Below are 23,126 nucleotides of genomic sequence, written 5' to 3'. Positions count from 1 at the left end.
AGGCCATTGTCCCTGTGACCATGGGACATAGAGCATGATGGGTAATGAAATATTAAACACGCTTAGAACTGAGACTTTGGACATTAGGATAGTGATTAATCAAATATGCTATTCAATGGGAAATTGTTGAATTAATGACCTAAAACTATTTTTCCAGAAAACTAATCAATATTTCATCAAAGAATTTTAATTAAATTGTGTGTGCATGCAAGTACAAAAATGTTTGTTGTTACATAAGACAAAACTGCATTGCAACACTTAATAAATTGAGTTGAAAATATATATATATCAGGCTTGCGGCAATTTTTAAAGCATCATTTGAGTGCATAAACAGATTGTGCATAATCTAATAGTGTTTGGGAAGAACCAAACACACACACACACACACTGCCATTTTGACAATTCAAATGAAATTAGCTTGAAAAGTTGAGAGATGTCTCCAGGACATACAGTCACGCTGGGTTTCATACAAGGGTTGGACTAAGGAATGGTTAATAGAATTAGAAATATAAAATATATTTGCTACCAATGTGGTTCAGTAGGGTACATACAGAGGGCACTGAGTGTGGGCCTAGAGCTGAGCCCTGTGGAACCCCACAGGTTATTTCTAGTGTTGAAAGTGATGAACAGCCTGCTTTGATATTATCAATTAATAAAGAATCTGCAGGCAGCGTGCTTAACCTGAAAGACTCTCAGCTCTCGGCTCGTGTTTCAGGCGGTCTGTGGAAATTCCAGGACTTGCTGTTTTGAATGTCAGCTCAAAGAAATGTGGTTCTGCATTTACTCACACAGCTTAGTCGTGGAATGGGGGCAGTACTGTTTACCGTATTTATTTTATCTGGTACACAAATTAAAGTTGTATTAAATAGATGCAGTTTAATTAAAGACTCTGAACCCACACATTTATATGTATAAAAATATAAATTCATATAGCTATATTTTTTTCTATCTACCTCAGTTGGCATAGTTTGGTTTCTCAACCCTCCAAATTGCTTTTTCCAGTTTCTAAACCACAAATTGCCCGGGCTCGGTCGTAAAACCCCCTATTAGTGGATGTTAACTGTAATTCTCACCTGAGGCTGTGTATCATAGCATTGTTGCCACGGTTACGATCACGCTACAAATACAGGGTAGATTGACTGCAAAGCATAAACAAACCGGTCCAGATTCTGTTTAATGAGGGTGTTACAATAACAGATAAGCATAGGGATTTCAGTTTCAGCCTAAATACTACTCTGTGACTCCACATTTGTGTGTGTGTGTGTGTGTGTGTGTGTGTGTGTGTGGGGGGGGTTTTGTTGGCCTGCGTGGGTGAAGTGTGGTAGCAGCGCTGCGTGACAGCTGCCGATGGTGGATGGTAGCTCAGGGCTAGTTGACCTAGTGCTGCCCCGCTCCCAACAATGTTAATTAATCTCTTCTTATCACTGCGACGCCTAGCAGGGTACAACCTTGCCTCTCTCTCTCTCTCTCTCTCTCTCTCTCTCTCTCTCTCTCTCTCTCTCTCTCTCTCTCTCTCTCTCTCTACACACACGAGCACACAGATACACATCTTTGCATGCACACAGACTCAGATAGAAACAAATGCACACACGCAACTGCGCACGTACACACACACACACACACACACACACACACACACACACACACACACACACACACACACATAAACACACATTTTCATTCACTCACAGACTCACACTCACTTACAGGGCCCCCCCCCCACACACACACACACACACACAAATACACACACACACACACACACACACACACACACACACACACACAAAAACACACAGACTCACACTCACTTACTCATTCACTTACCGAGTCCCCCCCCCACCACACACACACACACACACACACACACACACACACACACAGCGGATAACAAGCTGGCCTCCTGTGGCTGCCCTCTATTAAACAATTAACAGAGGTCAAGGCATTTACACACTTTCTTTACAAAGCCTGCTGAGTGTTTATGGGACATGCCAGTCGGCATGGGTTGGTTAATCAACAAGATCTTCAACACAAAGAGGTATTTTTATAGTTTGTATTGTTAATATTACTAGTGCAGTCAGAGCAAAACATTCCCGTTTGGAACAGGAAGAATTCTTGACCTCCAGTGTTTCTTTCTCAAGCTTTCTCAAGAAGCGCTTATCCACACAACCTACCCCCTTGACACTGCACTTCCGTGGGTCCTCAGACACACACCGGCCTAGTGCGGAGCCCATCGGAGGAACGGCTGGCCGAGCAAAACGAAGGACAGACATTACATACATTATATACATTATATTATTATTACACAGACAGACAGACATACAGTACATACAGACAGTACAGACAGACATTATTGTTATTACCATGTAAATCAAGACACACATACAGCCGCCTCTTAATAATCAACCTTAAATTCATGTTGATTCTAATCATTTAAAGCTGTTCCCCTTAGAGGCTGTGTCTCCATTGCCCCTCCATTGCAAAATGTATGTATTTCTGGCCCAGTCATTCCCGGTTACAGAGCTCTTTAATCTGGGTTGCATAAGCCCTGTGACTGTGTGGTTTAAGGTATTATGATGCCCTTGATGTCCTCGATGCTGTATAGCTGTGGTGGAAGTGAATATGATTCAGTAGATGAGACTTCTGCTGAGCAAGGGGGGGGTTCCCGAAAAGACAAAAGCCTCTTAAGCGTAGCTGAGAAGCCCAGGAAAACTAACATTTACATTGCCTAAGCACAAACAGCTTAATGCGATTATTAGCAAAGGTTTGAGTTAATCGTATTGAAACGTACTATTTTCCGGGCTTAGGCCATATAAGGACTTGTCTTTACCTCTCTCCGTAAACATGAAGTACAATATAGGACCGTATACATTGTTGACCCTGCTCTCTCTCTCTCTCTCTCTGCAGTACTACTGGCTCTTTGTGCTCTCCCGAGGCCTGGTGGGGATCGGGGAGTCCAGCTATTCGTCCATCTCGCCCACCATCATCGGAGACCTGTTCACCAATAACAGCCGAACCATGATGCTGTCTATCTTCTACCTGGCCATCCCCCTGGGGAGGTGAGTGGGAGACCCTGTACACGCTAGACCAGCCCGCTGAGGCTGAATATGTCCACCACAGTCATAGCCGTTTCCAGGGCCGTTTTTGACTATCTGGGGGCCCTAAAACACATACCTCATGGAGCCCCCCCCTGCCTCACGACATTCGACTTATCAAACCAATAACATAAATATTCAAATAAATGCAATACTACTGACTGGTGACCATATTAAGTGTGCCTTTGCAGTTGAAGCTAGAAATGGCTTATAGCTAGAATTAGCCCTGGTAGCCTCTAATTAGCCTCTGGTCAAAGCTAACGGCTTGGTGTCCGGGAGTCCCCTCGGAGAAGGAAGCCATAGCTTTCCACTTGAAATCAAAAGTCAAATCAATCAGGATCGGTTAAGGTTGAATCTGTGAGCTCCTCGACCCCCAGGTACACCAACTTTTAACCACAAAAAAAAGCCATGATCTTCATTTCAATCAACTTCACACATCAGAAATCCTGAATTTGTCCCAGCTCGCCCAGCGTGGCCATTGTGTGTTCAGAGCAGCCGGACAAAGACGGTGAGCGGTGACTGTGCAGCGAGCCAGTGGGGGCTTGCTGCTCAGAGAGCAGAGACAGTGCGAACCGGAGTGGCAATAGAAAAAAAGATCCAAAAAGCGCCAGAACCCTTTCAGCTCAGTCAAACCGGCAGAGAGCCGGGGGAAAGGAAACAAAAGCACCGCTGACATCCCATTGTTGGTGTCATGTGTGCCGAAGCGCCGCTCTGTGCAATACACCACACCCTCCGCCACCCTGAGGGACGGACAGACAGACAGACGGACGGACTGATGAAGAGACAGACTGATAGACAATTTATGAATTGAGGAGAAGGTGAGGTTTCGTCCTCTGAAACACTGTAGGCCTACTGGGTTTAGGGGAAACGTTCGGGGCACAGTAGTCACCTTGGCAACACAGGGACAATAGGGAGTAGGCGTAGGAAAGGAGTAGGGTCTCCGACATCCTACCGTCCACCCGCCCCCCCCCACTCCCCCCCTCCCAGCCTTCCCCTTCAGTTTGTATTCCCCCGATGTTGTTGTGGCTGTTTCCAGGAAATGACGACACGGGAAACGGATTCCCCTGTTCTCTAGCAACTCGACCGTGATCTTTAACCTTGACCCCTGACCCGAGTCCTGATGTCATGTTGAGCGTTTGAAGTGTTTTCCGCTCTTGAGTTCTATTGTTCGTTTTGAACCGTGGACACTCCCTGTAAGAGCTTGAAAAGACGAGATGTTAAGTCACTCACTGGAAATACTGTGTGGGGTCTGGACCAGATATACTGCTTTGGTGTTTGGTGTTGTTTTAGGAGCTGTAATTGGCCTTGTGGAAGAACAACTTTTAGTTAGGGTATGTGTATGTATGTGTGTCTGTGTGTCTGAGCTTGTGTGTGTGTGTGTGTGTGTATATGTGCGTTCTTGTGTGTGTGTGTGTGTGTGTGTGTGTGTGTGTGTGTGTGTGTGTGTGTGTGTGTGTGTGTGTGTGTGTGTGTGTGTGTTTGTGTATGCGAGTAATCATGAATGTGTGTGGGAATGTTTGTATGTGTGTGTAGAACCGGTAGAGCGTGTCCTCAAGCTGTAGCTGATAAAGAGAGTTTTGAAAGGCCTTGTTACCAGGGATAAACACCTTTGTATACGCTGCTATTCTGATGGAGAGCAGCATAGCCTCGGGCCCTCTATGCCTCCCAACCGTTTGCATACGTCTTTAAGAACCTAGCTACTGTATCATGGAAGATGGCCAAATCAATTCTAATCTTCGACATCATTGGTTCTGGCAGTTGACCGCAAATTTAAGTCTATGGCTGCCATTTGAGATATTTCCTACTCAAATGATTAGCTTTGCTCTGCTTCTGTAACATAAACAACATCTTCAATTTGTTGTTTAATGTACAGAAATAGTGTCCAGTAAAAGCTTAGAAGACGTGTTATCCAACTGATGTACTCTTTCTGTGTAGCAGTGGCCTGGGCTACATCCTGGGGTGTAATCTAACTGATGTTCTCCTTCTGTGTAATAGCGGCCTGGGCTACATCCTGGGGTGTAATCTAACTGATGTTCTCCTTCTGTGTAATAGTGGCCTGGGCTACATCCTGGGGTGTAATCTAACTGATGTTCTCCTTCTGTGTAATAGTGGCCTGGGCTACATCCTGGGGTGTAAGCTAACTGATGTTCTCCTTCTGTATAATAGCGGCCTGGGCTACATCCTGGGCTCTGGAGCCAAGGAGGCAGCTGGAGACTGGCACTGGGCGCTCAGGGTAAGATCAGCACCATCATCTTCATTTTAACCTTCATCCTCATCTTCATCATCTGTGTCTACATATTCATCTCCATTTGTGTCTTAATTTTCCTCCATCATCACCTTCATCACGATCCTCATCTGCCTCGTTACTTTCCTCTTCATCATATGACTACATCTTCTTATCCACTTCATCATCCAACAAATCGACATCTGCATTTCCATCATCATCTTCGTTATCAGAATCACCCACACACACACACAGACACACACACACACACACACACACACTGTGAGGGCTGTAGCATGTCACAGGGAGGTCTAGGGTTCGAGGAGTCCAGTGGGGTAGAAGGGTCACCAAGTGGAGTACGAGAAGTTGAGAAACAAGTTTCCACAGCCTTAGTTGAAGAACGTACTCCGGCTTCTCTCACATGATGAAACGGGCCCCCAAAACAGCACATTGAGCTCTATATGTTGTTAAACTTTAATTCTCGCGGCAGGCTCCTGCCATTGATTGAGCTTCAGTTTTCTTTCAAACATCAAAAAGGCCGCCGTCTGCGGCCCAGCCCATAACACATGAATCATTCATCCCCTACCCCTCTCTGCATCTCCCGTGAGGGGGGATCGATGTGGGTCTTATTGAGATAACAAGGAGCGCGTGCTTCCTGAACCCGGGTAGTGTGTCTCTGAGGGACTCAGGTGTCTCTGTAATAAGGGGGTAAGGGGCCGGCCCTTAGAACCTGGCTCTCCCCGGTACAAAGAGTCACTTGTCACGATTCCCAGCGCTGCATACAGTGTTCCACAGGCTGGGGCTTCAGGTGCACTCAGCAGAAGACTGATGGCTGCCCTCTTGGGTCATTATTTAGGGGGAAAAGAATGTCTGAAATTCCCCCAGCCCAATTAGCTAGAACTAAAGAAAATCCGCCCTTTACCGGTTTCCACCGGTCCACGCTGACCCACATATTTCTCCTCAATAGCATACTGTATTCTTAAATTAGAAGCGTAAATCAGTACATACAGTGGCGAGGTTTATTTATATTGCTGTGCCGCTGTTTCAACCTGAAACCCTTTGGTGTAGAGCGGTAGAGCTCAGAGAGCCCTCTAGAAACCAGAGATCTGGGGTAACTTCCACCGTCTTTATGAGAAGCAGCTCGGCTTAACCTGTTGAGAAGCTCAATGTGCAGAAAGCTTTTATAAAGGCAGAACCGACCCTCCTGACTAGTGGCAGGATGGTGTCATGGCTAGTGTGGGACTCCTGGCCCAAAGGTACAAGTTTTGATCCCCCGTGTCCACAGTGAACCCGGCAGGAGCCTTGATTAAGATGCCCTAACCCTTAAACAACCCCCCCCATGTGTGTGCTTAATGATTCAATGGTATCACACACTGGGCCATGCACATTTTTCCGTAAAAACAACCCCTTCCAGTCAGATATTGCTCCGGGATGTGACACCCTGTTCGGTCCAGGAGAACAGGAAGTCCATTTCTCCTTGTTTTGGTGGAGCGTTCAAGGAAAAACAAGCAGGCTTACGGTCACTTTGTTCCGAAAGCGGTCACAATGGCATTCCAATAAAACAATCAGCAAGAAGCACAGGGCCAGATTAATCACCGGTGTGGCATGCAGAGGAAGACCTAAACACACACACACTCACACACAAACACACATGTAAATGACGCACAAACATGCACATGCTGAGGCATGAAAGGTTGTATTAGCAGCCATATCCTGCGCCGGGGAAAAGACAAACATAACGTAAACGTTGGCGCTCTTGCTGGTTCTGCCTGTTGGTGCGGATGTGGGGGCCGGGGTCTGAGGGGTAAGGGAGAGGGAGTCCACACATGAAATAGACATAGGCACCTGGGAGGCTCGCCTCATGTCTTTGCTCTGTAGAAGGGAACTGGCTCCAATGACAACCGCTAAACATAGTCCCTATAATGTTATAGCTGGAGGTGAAAAAATGATGTGCTGCAACTGCAAAAAAGAAAAGAAAAACGTAATCAAAACGGTATATTACTGTTTTCATAGAGATGAGCTCACGTTATCTTTTCTATTAACCCTCTATTTCATGAATAAAAGCAAATGAACTCAGGCGGCTGTAAGGAAGCATGGAGTAGGAACAATGGAGGGAGGGGAGATTGCTGTGGACTTTATTGTATTTACTGCATGCCGGGAGCATCTTATTATGATCCACACAGCCCTGCGAATTACCAGATACTACCGAGAACAGCGAGGATATTATATATCATCTAATAGTGATCCTTCTGTGGTAAACACACACACACACACACACGTGTGCATACATGCTGCAGCATGCACAAAAGGTAGTAGAGGACAATAACAGTTTTTTTTTAATTTCCCTTTTTGAATTCTCACAACGAAAGACTTCACAAACAGCTTCGCAAAACCCAAACACACACACGGAAAACAAATTAAATCCTTTGTTTCTGCTTCTGTGTTTAAGTGTTTCATGTTGATGCCAGCTTAAGCTCTCTAGAGGGACAGAGATCTCTCTCTCTCTCTGTTTATATCTCTCATTATCACACACACACACACACACACACCCACACACACAATCACAATCACACACACACACACACACACACACATGCATGCTTATCTCCTTGCTCCTTATACATTGTACACAGCAGGCCTTTACATAAGCTATCGCGCTTCACATTCAAAATTGTTCTGAGCTCAGAATATGAAATGCCCTGCATCGGCGAGAAAAAAAAACACAAACACAGCTACCACCTAAGCAAACAATCAAAAATTGCAGTAGGTACAAAAAAAACATCAAAGTGCCCTATGATGACCTCATTTAAAAAACTAAAACCCCAAAGAACTAATCAAACCGTTGGACAGAGTAGAGAGAAGCTGAGGGCATTTGAACAACAAACTACTGTGCCAGCGGGCAGAGTAGCTATAGGCTATATGAACCCGATGTAAGGAGGGTTAGCGTCATCTCTATTCCTGTGTTTGTGTGTAGGTGTCCCCACTGCTGGGCATCACGGCGGGGGCTCTGATCCTGCTCTTCGTCCCGGAGCCCAAGAGAGGCAGCGCAGACCAGGCGGGCCGCATGAAGGCCCGCTCCTCCTGGTGCTGCGACATGAAGGCCCTGGCCAAGAAGTAAGAGATGCTCACTGTGGGATACTGCTACACACGCTGTAGGATACTGCTACACACACTGTAGGATACTGCTACACACGCTGTAGGATACTGCTACACACACTGTAGGATACTGCTACACACGCTGTGGGATACTGCTACACACGCTGTAGGATACTGCTACACACGCTGTGGGATACTGCTACACACGCTGTGGGATACTGCTACACACGCTGTAGGATACTGCTACACACGCTGTGGGATACTGCTACACACGCTGTGGGATACTGCTACACACGCTGTGGGATACTGCTACACACGCTGTGGGATACTGCTACACACGCTGTAGGCTACTGCTGATCACAAAGTAGAATACTGGTGAACACACCTTAGGATACTCATAAACACACAGGGAAAGAGAGCGAGAGAGCAAGACAAAGACAGAGAGTGCAAGAGAGAGGGAGATAGAGAGAGAGAGTGAACAAAAGGAGAGATTTGACAGGAGCTTAGCAAATGTTTATGATTGCATCGCAGATAACAAACACCTTTTTTTGTATGGCAAGATAAGCATCCATTGTGTCTAATTTGTTTTGTATTTTGTGTGTGTGTATGTATGAACGTGTGTGTTTGTGTGTTTGTGTGTGTGTGTGTGTGTGTGTGTGTGTGTGTGTGTGTGTGTGTGTGTGTGTGTCCTCTCTCGTCCCACCGGCCAGCCGGAGCTATGTGTGCTCGTCTCTGGCCTCTGCGGCCGTCTCCTTCGCCACCGGTGCGTTCGGCATGTGGATCCCTTTGTACCTGTACCGCGCCCAGGTGGTCCAGAAGACCGCCGAGGTCTGCACTAAAGACATATGCAGCAGCAAAGACAGGTGGGACAACCGCCGCTAATCCCCTCGCCGGCCCTGAAAGCCACTGCTGGTTTGGAAAGGCTTTGAGAAGGCGAGGCTGCATCATCGCCCTGTGTAGTTTACTGAAAGTTGGAGTCATTTGAACCATTGAAACCGGTTCAGCCGTGCGGCTTACTGGTATTAGCTTGAAGGGTAACATTCAATCTCAAAGGGCTTTTGTCTGTTATTGTGTAGCGCGTTTCGTGTGCGTCTGAGATACCCTGCGCCCTGGCTGCGTATCGTATATATATAAACAAGACTGCTCACGGCTTTGTATCTTAGCAGATGCTTTTATCCGAAGCCACTTTACTGTGAAGTCAGATAGGTGTGGTGGAGGAGCAGGCCATCCTGCTCAGGGAGGCCTACAGTTGCTCTGTGGACACTTGGCATCGAACGCAGTGCCTTTGGGCTGGTGATTAAACCCCCTAGCCTGAGGAAGAGATTGTCTCATATCTGCCTCATATCCTGCCCTATCCTACAAGAGATGTTACTTATTATGTTTGGCCAAAGTTGGATATTAATGTTGCAGAAGGTAATATTCAAGAGCTATAATTTGAGTGTCATTTGTTAGAGATGCCACAGCCATCCATCAGCTATAAGTGAATTAAATGCTCTGTGACAATATCTATTCTGGTTGACTGCACCCCTGCATGAGACTATTGAGACTATTTACATTTTAGACTGCTGATTCATTTGGAGAATCCATCTTGCCTTGTCAATCACATGCATGCACACACACACACACACACACACACACACACACACACACACACACACACACACACACACACACACACACACACAAACTCTCAAATCCTACCGACTGCAGCTTTAAGTTAATGTGTAGTTACTTCTTGTCCAGCCTGATCTTCGGCGCCATCACCGTGGTGACGGGGTTGCTGGGCGTGGTCATCGGCCTGGCGGCCACACGCCTCTGCCGCCAGCGCACGGAGCGAGCGGACCCCCTGGTGTGTGCCGTCAGCATGCTGGGCTCGGCCATTTTCATCTGCCTCATCTTCGTGGTGGCCAAGAAGAGCATCGTGGGGGCTTACGTAAGTACTCTGACGGCCATTTCCCCTTGTTCCATGAGGATCTCCTGAATGACCATGAGGTTTTCATTCATTTGATTTAACCTGCCATTGAGAGTAGGCTCTCATTTTTAATGACGCCCTGATTACAACATACGAATAATAACAAAAAGACAAATGTGCAATCGATATAAACAGTCGGTCAAACAACCGGAACAATACACAGATAAATAATAACATACAATGGGACAATTTAGAAAGCTATTTAAAACACGAGCAATCCTTATTATTAAATACCACTTCAATCATCCCCTTGAACGTCTCAGTTGAGACCAATCTCCATTTAAAAAGTTATTAAGGATAGAACATGATTCATATTCAACCCTTAATAACTTTTATTTAATAGCCAATCGCCAAACCTCATTCATGTTATATGAATGAGGTTTGGCGATTCGGCGGCCATTCCTTTCCCTCGACGTGCGAGTGGAGAGAGAGGAGAGTGCAGAGTTCACGACCTGAACATGTTAGCTGCTCTTGCTTAGCCCCCTGCCGGGAATATATACGAGTCCCATGCACACACACACACGCACAGGTGGGAAAAAACGCACACATACACACACAAATGGATTCTCCACATGGGTATGGGATTGAAACGTTTAGTTGTGTACTTCATAGAAGGGGGGTCCATTAAAGTCTCAGCAGGCCGGTGTTGTTTGACTTGAACCGATGAGTTGAGGCGAGTTGCCCTCACTTCTACCCCCACCCCCTCACACACACACACACACACACACCCCTTGTTGATGCCATGTCAACTCGGGGCCGGTGTCACGGAGGACGTGTCAAAAGGACATTTGGCGGGAGACGAAAGCGTTTGCGTGTCAAACCTCCATGGAAAGAAGGAAAGGGAGCCACAGGAACTAGGGCTGCACTGAAACAATGCACTGTGACATTTGGAACGCGCCCGGGCCTATATCTCACACTATTATCACAGACAACAGCGAAGGGAACTGATTTGGACTGACCTGCGCACCCCCTCCACTCCCCCCTTAATATCACGACCGAGGTTGGAATGCTGGAAAATATTTCCGGTGTTTCTTGTGTATGACTGAGTTTAACAAACACTTACAACCTTCCTGTACATGAGGTGAGGCCATGGCTGCCTACCAGTCTAGCCCAATACATCACTTAGAGGATACTGCTCCTCGGTTACTACAACAGAGCTGTGTGTACGACCTGCTGTGTGAGGAATTAATACCTTACTTCATTTAACTCCAACCGGCCACATCCCCTTCCCTCTACATGGAAATGAGCATGCAGCTAATAATATACAGTTTTTAGCGTCATGGCGATGTGACATATTTTGATTCAATCCCGTCCATAGCAACAACCTATTTCTAAATCGGCGATAGAAACACCGCCGCAATACGGTTGTGGATTGTGGGAACGCTTCAGAGGAGGAGCTGGTTCCACGGCCAATGAACACGCCCCCAGGCCACAATGACAACGTGTGATTGGCTAATTAGAGCCGTCGTGAACTGAGACAATGGAAGTGTGACAAAGTAGGTCCTTTGACGCTTCAAGTCTTTTCTTAACACTCGGTTAACAATCCTTTTCCGCACAGAAGCGGCAGAGCTATTGTTGTGACATGAAGGACTTCATAAAAATAAGGCGGTGCCATGTTGTTTTAATTAGTGCCTGAGCTTAGTGCCAGGATGCAGTCATGATGACATTCATGCTGAGCACTGCAACTATTTATAAACAGGATGATATCTGCTAATATTGTTTTTATAGCCGAGTCGCTGCCCTGTTTTTACACCTGAGAGGCTGCTCAGAGGCCATCTTTTATGGAATGTTAACCACATTCGGTCGTTTGGTTGATGTTCAATTCAGATGTAATTCCCCACATCTAACTCCTAACGAGTTCGGGGAACAGCTTCGCCCCAAGTGAAAACATATCACATTGCGCACAAGAATCACTTTTTTAAACCCGCCGTGGCTCACACACACGCGCGCTAACACACAACCTCCATAACCAGTTCACGCGGCGCCCGTCCGTTCCTACACCGTGGCTGACAGATGCTCCATTACACCATCGCGGGGTGGTTTGTAACGGGGGAACGAGATCGAGATCAAGATGTGTTAGATTAGACACGTGTGACACATGACATGGAAGTGCAACACCACACCGCTCCACGGTGGTACGAGGCGGGTCCGGTCGCGCCGAATCCTCTGCAGCTGTTGCCCTCCCCCTCCCCCTTCCCCCCCCCCCCCCCCCCCACCCCCCCTTCCCCCCTCCCCCTCCCCCTCCGCGCTAATGCTAAGCTAATCTGCGGCGATCCAGGCCTTTCTTCTTCTGGTTAATAACAGCGCGGAGCAGTCGGATGCGTCATGGCGCTCGGCTCAGGGATTTTAGATCCTTGATTCCTGGTGACTTATCGACACTGCTTCCTCTCGGGTACAATGTGATCTTCTTCTCCCACTCTCACTGTCTCTCTCTCTCTCTCTCTCACTCTCCCTCTCTCTCTCTCTCTCCCCCTCTTTCTCTCCCACTATCTCCATCTTATTCTGTTACTCTCTATCTCCCACACTTCACTTTGCGTCTTTCTCTCCCTCTCTCCCTATCCCACTCTTGCACTCTCGTGCCCTTACCCACTCTCTCTCTCTCTCCCACTCTCTCTCTCACTCTCTTACCCACTCTCTCTCTCTCTCCCGCTCTCCCTCTCTTTCTCTCCCTCTCGACTTTTCTCTGTATTCCACCCTCCGTCAAACTCTGACACTCTCTCTCTATCTCTCACTATCTCTCGCTCCCTCTCTCACTCCCTCTCTGTCTCTCTCTGTCTCTCTCTCACCTTGTCTGCCCTATAGGTTTGGCAGGCAGGTTTTAAAGGTTATTTCCCAGCATTAAACAAAAATACACGTTGGCCAGCAGGGATAAAGCGTGCCCGTCCCGATCGGGCTCTGCAGAAACATGAGACCATCTCTGAGCCCCTTAAACTCTCCTTGGCCTGTTGCTGAAGGCAGTCAAATCGCCAAACCGGCTGTTAAGTAATTTTCTACCAGCCACAAAGTACTTTTAAGGCGCTCAGATGTTACATGCTTGAGTGTTTAAGGACCCTTCTTTGTTAAGTGATATTTGTATTAAACGTAGAGAGGCTTCCATTTAAAAAAAAAAAAAACGTCCCAACGTCCATTCATGGGAAAAGCGAAAGCTCGTGATTCAACGTGATTCAAACAGAGCGACCGGTTGAACGCTTCCTAACGTTTTACTACGTGCGATTCGGAGGACTTGTAAAGGACTTCCCTTTTCTGATCTGTTGAGCCGGCTCCTCGGCTCTCTGTTCTAGACAAACATTTCCCTGGGACTAAAATAAAGGCACATAGATTGAGGAATAATTGGGCTCCGGGCATAATAACATGTTTTCAAACCACGGCAACCAAAGGCTGTTTCCCCTTTTTTGTTTTTTTTCAAACAAATTTCCACAGACGTTTGGACCATCTGCGGTGCGACGGCCCTCACTGTGTTCCCGCGCCACCAAACGTGGTGACCGACATCCCCGCGTCTAATGAGTCCGAAAATACATCACATAACGATCGCTCTCTTCCTCCCTTTCTAGGTGTGCATCTTCATAGGGGAAACGCTGCTGTTCCTTAACTGGGCCATCACGGCGGACATTTTGATGGTAAGCACGGCAACGCAAAAGCCTTGGCTCGTCCGACGTATCCACTGGAGCGTGTCACTGTAACGCGCGGTTAACACACTGTCGCGTATGACGCAAACCTCTGGTTTTAGGTCTGCAAACGTGTGAGCGAGAGAGTGTGTTGTTGCTTTGTGCGTGGGGTTTTTGTTTTTCGGGCATTTTTTTCAGGGTGGAGTGTACAATTTGCTCCTTTGAGTGAACTTAATGGCATGGAACAGAATTTGACCTTTTGACACAATGTGTCGAGGAAAGCAAAACATTTAAATGAGCGGTAGAGGTAGGGAGGAGACAGAGAGAGAGAGAGAGAGAGAGAGAGAGAGAGAGAGAGAGAGAGAGAGAGAGAGAGAGAGAGAGAGAGAGAGAGAGAGAGGAGGTGTGAGGGAGGGAGGGAGGGAGGGTGGAGGAGAGAGAGAGAGAGAGAGAGAGAGAAAGGTGGAGATATAGTGAAGGGCTATAGGAAGGAAAGTGGGATGGACAGAGAGAGAGATATATATATACAGCTCGGTTCTTGCGTGACGTGAGTGGATCGGGCCTTCCTGTAGCGTAGGACTGCGGCCGACCAGCAGCTATCTGCCAGTGCGCAGTAGTAGTTAAGAGTCTGTGGTGAGAGTGTGTGTGTGTGTGTGTTAGAGACAAGCACAGACCGCAGTACCCAGAATGCCGCTGCAATGAAGTGGATAAAATATTCCAAGCTTCCCGGAGGAGACTCCCAAAGTGTTGTTTAAAAGAAAAATTGTACATTCCTTCTTCCACTTTCCAGCCTTTGCACGACATCCTCTTATCTGAATCTCTCTCGCCCCTGGGTCTCTCTCTCTCTTGCTCCCCAGTTTGTGGTGATCCCGACGCGGAGGGCAACGGCCGTGGCCTTCCAGAGCTTCACCTCCCACCTGCTGGGCGACGCCGGCAGCCCCTACCTCATCGGCCTGGTGAGACCCCCGCCCCTAACCCCCCTTTACCACACCTCATAAGCAATACTGAATCCGGACACTTTCACTTACTTCGTCTGACATCATCCGTTTTTTTTACTACAAACAACCGTTTAGCAAAGCGCTTAAGTTACAGAGAAAAATAGTATACATATTATATACTATATTATAAATATAGCCAATGTTGGTTATTAATGCAGAGGGGGATCTGTTTACAAGCCTGTTCATGAGAATAGTACAGAGATGGATGAATGGAGTCAAAGAGATGATGCCCTCTATGTGTTGGCGTTTTATGAATGAAAATAGACATAGGAGAGTGTCCTAGTTTTTTAAAGTGTATGCTTGGGTGTATATATTCTGTGTGCGTGGCTTGTGTGTGCATGCATGCGTATGTGCGTGTCTCTGTGTCTGTGTGTGTGCTTGTGTGTGTGTGCATGTGTGTGTGTTTGTGTTTGTGTGTGTGTGTGTGTGTGTGCGTTCCTGCATGCGTGTGTGTGTGTGTGTGTATATATGGTAGCGTGGGTGGAAGCCTTAAGTGTTCTCAGCCCTAGAAGTCTGTGGGTTTGGAATCTGTCTATAGGGACCAACACAGCCTGAAACACAGATTCAAAAAGTGTTTCCTAGTGAGCGCTCTGTCAAGGTCATCTGCATCTTCAGAGGCTTATCCCCTGGTCTCTCATACAGTGGATACCCTAACAACCATAGACATACCCGCCCACCTCAATCTCCAGCCCATCCTTAAACAATAGCTGTTGTTTCGGCAACCATGTCTGATTAATGGACCTCAGTAAGCCCTGGAGAGACAGTAGAGTATGGTTCAGACTTCATCATCATCATCATCATCATCATCTACCAGGACTCCCATTCCTGTTAACCGACCTGGGAGAACATTCTACAAAAGTTAAAGTGTAACTGTTCCATTTAACCCTTGGACCAGACCTCCAATATTAGTTTTCCTATCTGGTGGTAAAGAGGTTCAAATCTAAAAACAAACCCTGTCAAACATCCACCGGCAGGCCGGAGAACGCGTCCTTGTTTCGAATCGTAGGCCCCGGGAGGTCTCAGGCGGTCGCATGGTGTTTTGCGGTGGGTTTGATCACCTTCCTGCTGGCCTGTAGCCAAGGTCCAGTGTGACAGAGTAGGAAATGGAAGAGACCCCCCCCCGTGGAACGAGGAACTGTAGTTGATCTGTGACGAGGGTCTTGACGACCCAGTGCGACCAGGGCCCAAGGCTGTGGTGTTCCCGCAGAACCGGCTGCTGCTGTTTTGGTTTACAGTGGCGTTCTCTTCCGGTCTGCCCGGCCCCGCTCGTACCTCAGCGCTCCACTGCAAAGCCCAACGCAAGCCAGAAAGACGTGTGAAGCGTTAAATAAAGCACTATATTGTCCCCCACTGATCAGAACATTCATTTATAAACGAAAGAGGGTATGAATTTCCTCACACGATTCCTCCACACGATTTTTTTCAAGAAACCTCCCCAGTGTTTTTTCACGGTTTTGGTATCCTGGAAACGTCTCACACCACTCTTCGCAGTCACGAGCGCTGCGATTCCCCCGCTGACATTCCGACGGCATACCTTTCCGAACGTCGGAACGACTGTCGACCGCCCGCCTGTCCGCGAGCGTGTCAGAATTACGCACATCGCACATCGCATGCACCCTCTAAGGCGGGATTGTACCCTTTCCCTCCCCGTTCTCGGCCTGGTCTCTTACGGGGGTCCCTCGGGTCTTGGCGGGGTCTGAGTGACACATTGAAGGAATGCGCTTGCTCTCGGTACACGGGCCTCAGATGCCCCGGGAGTCCACAATGCGGCATTTTTCGGCGTCCTCCTCTGAACCGCAGCTCCCCCTGATGCGGTTTAGCGGGGCGGTGCGACACAGCGCGCCCTGACGCACACGGCCCGGGCGCGCGCTAGGAAAACAAACTCACTGCGCCAAAGGAGTTGTTTCTTAGAATGAGAAGATGCGACCGGAGAAGGCTTTGAGCCATTTTCACACAACCGCACATACAGGAGATGCCCCCAAGTGACCATTATGCGAGACACTAAGTATAGTATTTAAGACACTGAGGATATAATAAGGAAACCAAGGATCACAAGCGTATCAATTCTGGTCAGCAATCTCAGCCTTCAGTCTTCCATTCCTATAGTATGTGTGTGTGTGTGCATGTGCGTGTGCGTGCGAGTGCGCGTGTGGAGACATGGCCTGAGGCTGAGTGGGTGGCAGGGGATTGCCGGTAACAATCTGCCGTGCAATCTCCCATTAAAAGTCTGCTAGCGTAGTCTGCTTGAGTAGCCTGCTAGCGTAGCCTGCTTGAGTAGCCTGCTAGCGTAGCCTGCTAGCGTAGCCTGCTAGCATAGCATGCTAGCGTAGCTTACTAGCGTAGCCTGCTAAAGTAGCCTGCTAGCGTAGCCTGCTAGAGTAGGGATCAGACATGCAGCAGCGCAGGCTAAGTTTAGCTAGCAGGCTCGCTCAGCGCAATCCGAAGCTCTGTTTAAACCGCAGCCGGTGCCCTGTGACACACATACACCTGACCAGGAGAGCACGGCCAAGCATGCTCTGCCTACACCCACAATGACACATGCTTGTATACAAACATGGACACACACACACACACACACACACACACACACACACACACACACACAAATACACACATATACCAGCTGACCTTCTACTTTAAAATCACCATCCATCCTCTCTCTGTTTCTCTCACACACACACACTCTCATTCTTTCCCAGGTTCTTTCTCTCTCTCTCTCTCTCTCTCTCTCTCTCTCTCTCTCTCTCTCTCTTTCTCACCCCCTCTTTCACACACTCACTCACACACACGCACGTAGCGCACACACACACACACACACACACACACACACACACACACACAGATGGAAAGACACACCCCCACATCCTTACTGTATCCTGTCAGCATTTCTAAAGTACTTGCTGTCCGTGGAGAGACTCATTCTGCTGATGTTTCATCAGTCAATCAATCCTTGAGCCTGCCTGAGCACAATCACACAAAAACACACACGCACGCACACGCGCACACACACACACACACACTCGCAGAGGAAAGCCCCTTCATGCCTACTGAACAGAACCACAACAACCGCGCTCCACATGATGCAATGATCAGCTGTCTCTAGTGAGAGGGGGTACGCTGATGTACAGAAACAGTAATGCATGGATGTGTGGAGAGCTAGTGATTTGTCGATGTGTAAAGACAGTGATATATACTGTACACGTATGGGGAAAGACAGTGGCGCATAGAGAGAGAGTGCCGCGGCCGCTCACCGCACTCCCCCTGGCCTTCTGCTGCTTTGTTCTCCAGTGCCATGGCTGAAAATAGGCATTTGTACACACTTCATTTAATGCATCCATCCGCATTACCCTCTATCCCTCCTTCAATCTATATACTAACCACCCTCCCAATCACCCACCCACCCAATCACCTACCCACCCAATCACCTACCCACCAACCCTCCCAACCATCCACATATGGTGGCTTTGCATGCAAAGCACATTTTTTTGGTGGTGATACTGATCCACAAAAACTCCTTCAAAGCCAAATGCTATGTTCATCACTATTTTTAAAGATGAGACAGAAGGTAACGATTTTTATCTTTTTATCTCCTTCTGTGTGTGTGTGTGTGTGTGTGTGTGTGTCTGTGTGTGTGTGTGTGTGTGTGTGTGTGTGCATGTGCATGTGCATGTGTGTGCGCGTGTGTGTGTGTGTGTGTTTGTCCGCATGTGTGCGCATGTTTTTGTGTGTGTGTGTGTGTGTGTGTGTGTGTGTGTGTGCGCGTGTGCAGATCTCGGACGCCCTGCAGCAGAGCTATGCCACCTCGGTGCTGTGGCAGTTCCTCAGCCTGGGCTACGCCCTCATGCTGTGCCCCTTCGTCATCGTGCTGGGGGGGATGTTCTTCCTGGCCACCGCTCTCTTCTTCCTGGATGATCGGGAGAAGGCGGAGAAACAGTGAGTGCATGGCACACACACACACACACACACACACACACACACGTTGCCGTCGTAATGCATTCCTTCCATGTGTTCACAGTCATTATCGCCATGACGACCGACTGCTCTCGATACTCTAACTGCCACTTCCCCCACTTCTTTCACTATCTTATCTATCTGACGTAGACAATTTATTTTATGATGGATAATAATATATAATCAACCTTTGGTTTAGAGTCCCAGGACTGTCATGAATGCAGACAATGTGGCACGGCAAAAAAACACAAAATGTATTCAATCAGAGTAGCAGTTATTCAACAAGCAGGATTAGGAATAAAAGATTACACAGCAGGGAAATAACAACAATAAAATAAAAAATACATTAAATAAATTATAATACAAAACATATTATATTTATGTTCTGGGCATCACACAGAGGCAGGATGCTGGGGTACCGGGTCTCAGTAGCAACAAGCCCTCCTGCTCCCCTCATCATTGAATCTCAGAGTCACTGCCTGGCATAAGACTCAGTAGCACTCAAGTCTCCCCTGACGCCCGCCCTGGCCAGACCCAGGAAGACCCCTGAAGCTGAAGTAAAGTCCAGAGTCAGCGTTCAGTGCTCCGGCACCAGCTGTCTCGAGCTCTTCCACCAGCCCACATCAATGTACTAAAGAGCGAGCGTGTTACGGAGAATCTTTCCCTCTCCATATCCCTGCGTGCATGTTCCCCGCCTGAACACGGACCTGCGGAACGCGAGAGGCTGGCAAGGACCTTAAAAGGTCAAGACAAACACCACTCATCCTCTCTGGAACGTGGTGGCTGTTTTTTTTTTTTTTTTCATTTTTATCATGTTGACTGACTTGTGGGGTCTGTGGGAAATGACTTCCTTCCTGTTGAAAAGGAAGTCATTTTGAAAGTGGGGACATTTTTAGGCAGGGTGGTGGTTTGTTGGGTGATGCGTGTGCGTCTGTATTATCAGTCTAGTTTCCCTCCCTGTGATGGAACCACAGTCCATGCCAGAGCAGTCTTAGGCAGAACCCAAGCATTCCAGTGTGCTTACACATCTTTTTTGTGGCGCGGGTCGTGTTCAAAACATATGAACTCCATACGGCAGAACATAGAGATGGTTCAAATCCCAAAATGAAGGGGTTCTTTGAAATGAATCAACTCCCCTACATGCTGTGTACTATTGTGGTCGGCGACTACCGCCTTCCAATCAGGTAACTCCAAACAGGGCTGTGATATGGAGGATAAAACACAGAACCGAGGAGTGGTCGTGGGTAAGGGGGAAGCCATCCAGTCACCACCAGTTGTTGGTGTCGAGCCAAGAAAATAGGAAAAGAAAAGCAGAACAATGAGAAGAAAAGTGAAACAGTTTGGAGGGCTGCCTGCGTGCCAGTGGAAGATAGCGCGCTGTGGTTATGATATGTGGTATGAATTAGCCCACCACAGTATTGGCCCCAGTGTACATGCTATATCTGACCGCCATCTTAACTCACATCCTACACAGCGGAATGCGAACATACCAGCAGATTTAGTGAAGGGAAAGGGATATACAGGGAGCGTAGCGCTCATTTTTTAGATTAGGAGCAGAAGTCGTGCATCAAAGCGTGAGTGAAAGTGATCACGCTGTCACAGTTTTGGCGGTTTTGGGTCGAACGTGGACTATTTCGTTTTATGGGAGAAAGGAAATGCCTCTCTCCTCCCACTGCACAATTCTTAAGCGACAAACTGCTGCCACAGTTTTATATTTTATTATGTACGGGATCTATCAATAACAGAACTTTCCCTAAAACATTTTCCGTTTAATGATGCATAATTAAGTACAATTCCAAAAAAAAGATAAATAATTTGTTTACGCAAGCCATGCTTCCTAAACAACCTGCCATCGGTTGAATCACACGCTAACCTCTCAGCGTTAACCTCTTCCATTATTAATTCATCACACGCTACGTCGTACGACGCAACAGTCTGAGTTAGGACGCAAGTGTACGACTTTGAAACCGCCTTCTCAAAGGCGCGGCGGCGGCAGAGGAACTAACGGTAGAGAAACTTCTGCATAAAAACAAGCTTCAAACAGTGCCTCGGCGACCAGGAGAGACGACAACAGCAAACACGAAACGCGGCGGCCACGAACGCCGGGATTCTTCCGCGGACGGGATATTTATAGCGTTCCCCTTCACACTTCAATGCCTCCCGATTTATACAATTTCCTCTGACTTGACGAATACAGAGCCGGTCTTGAGCGGTTTGACTCTAGTTGTGCACGCGGAGCAGAGTGGAATGGGTTACTCACTGAAGCGTGCCCCGCTCTCTTTACCACGCCGCAAGGGCTCCGCGCTGCGTGTTTCTGTTTGAGCGTTGCTTCTTTATTTTGAGGAGGAGGGGGTGGAGGGCTGCAGGGAAAAGTGGCTTGGGTGAATGGTTTGGGGCAAAATTTTATCCTAATGTATGCATGCACATTTGACACGTGTTTTGCTTGGACACACACCAGTCACACACAAACACACACAAACACACACACATGCACGCATGCACAGACACACACATACCCACACACACACACACACACACACACACACACAAAGACTAACAAACACACACACACACACACACACACAAAGACTAACAAGCACACGCACACAAGACAGCAAACACCCCCTCATCTGTCTGATCCAGTGTATGTATACTCTGGCATGGCTTGGCACAGGGGGCCCGGGGCCACTACACTGTGACAGAGCGACACACAGTCTGGTTAGTGCATGTGCACAGGGGCAGACAGGGCCCGGAGCACAGCAAAACAGCAGATTGTGGTCCACCGAGTGTGTATAACACAATAACAGGCCCAGGGAACAGATAGACATCATCATTATCATCACTATCTGTTTGAAGAGCTCCTCCAGAGGGAGAGGGAAGGCAATAGGAGCGTTTCATTCATGGGAAAGTCAAGCATTTCGACACTTCATCACCAAAAACATTCTAGCAGAACCAAGCGACCAGCTGTTACTATTCCGCCATTATAATGGTGAAACGGCACCAAGACGGTGCCTTGGAATGTACTTGACTTTGCGTTTTGGCTCATTAGCCCCCCTTGCTAACGGCGTTCTTCTTCTTCTTCTCTGTGTCCTCCAGGTTGAGCCTGATGACCCGACCACCCTCCACTGTCACGGTATGACCAGGTAATTTATTCTCCCCTTTCTACTAACCCCCCCCCCCATCACCGTCTTCCCCACTCTAACACCCTTTCAGCCCCTCAGCATCAGCAAACGACAACCAGAGCCCTCCTCGTCAGCAGTTTAGCGAGAAGTGTAGCGTTACAGAGCGAGAGGAGAACCTTCTCAGAACATTAACCTTAAAAGTCTAAACTGGCCCCAAAGCTACGATGACGCCGCCATCCTTAAATTAGAGGAGGAGGAAGGAGAAGAGGAGGGGGAGGAGGAGGAGGAGGAGGAGGAGGAATTCAATCAGATAGAGAACCGAGGAAACTTTTGAAGATGAGGAGGGTTCGAGTCCCGACCTTTCAGTCCTGGCGGTGTGACGCCCGGGCCGTTATCAGGCAGTGTCCGAGGGGTCGTCTCTGATCCGTTTCCTGATTCTTCCGTATTTATATGGAGGCTGAGTAGGCTTTGTTTGTCTATTTATCTTATCGAGACTTATAAATTGCCCCTTGGGGACAAATAAAGTGCTTTGAAGTTGAAGTTGAAGACCTGGATTCCATTCCTGCCTTTATCACACGCACAAATATACACATCCCCACACACACACACACACACACACACACACACACACACACACACACACACACACACACACACACAGTGAGTCACTCAGGCCAATGCTACGAGTGCACAGTGTCTCCCTGACTCCAGCTACGTAATGCAGACTAATAATTAACCAAAACATATTGGTGGTTAAATGGTTGGAAGGGCATATCAGTGACAGGGCTCTACCCCGGAGGAACGTTAACAATAACAAGATTAAACCGGTGATTACAGGCTGATTACAAGGCTAAGGACTTTGTTGTGTCTGGTGCTGTGTAAAAGGTTATTGTGTTTTGCCAAGGGGGCACAGTTTGATTCTTTCCTTTGTTCCCATTGTTTGGTCTGTCTCATTTCCAACATCTAAAGAAATATTCAATCAAGAGAGGATATGGGATAGAACACTCTTTGTTTGTAACTCTGCATTTTAAAATCCACTTACCATATTAAATAAATCCATATT

The 23,126-nt window shown here is 47.7% G+C and overlaps 1 protein-coding gene across 1 annotated transcript in view; it reads left to right on the top strand.

The window, feature by feature from the left end:
* Positions 1-23,126, top strand: part of spns2 (SPNS lysolipid transporter 2, sphingosine-1-phosphate) — a gene marked incomplete at its 5' end in the record, with an annotated part of 31,672 nt that overhangs the window by 2,062 nt on the left and 6,484 nt on the right. Inside the window, 9 exons of the mRNA XM_084473697.1 lie at positions 2,908-3,059; positions 5,262-5,328; positions 8,294-8,433; positions 9,126-9,278; positions 10,159-10,348; positions 13,939-14,004; positions 14,850-14,948; positions 18,760-18,923; positions 22,038-22,074. Of these exons, the coding sequence (XP_084329823.1) occupies positions 2,908-3,059; positions 5,262-5,328; positions 8,294-8,433; positions 9,126-9,278; positions 10,159-10,348; positions 13,939-14,004; positions 14,850-14,948; positions 18,760-18,923; positions 22,038-22,074 (1,068 nt within the window). The remainder of the gene's footprint in view (positions 1-2,907; positions 3,060-5,261; positions 5,329-8,293; positions 8,434-9,125; positions 9,279-10,158; positions 10,349-13,938; positions 14,005-14,849; positions 14,949-18,759; positions 18,924-22,037; positions 22,075-23,126) is intronic.

This window comes from Micromesistius poutassou (genome assembly GCF_964030765.1).
Source record: "Micromesistius poutassou genome assembly, chromosome: 10".
Classification (NCBI taxonomy): domain Eukaryota; kingdom Metazoa; phylum Chordata; class Actinopteri; order Gadiformes; family Gadidae; genus Micromesistius; species Micromesistius poutassou.
This window is presented reverse-complemented; position numbering and strand designations above follow the sequence as displayed.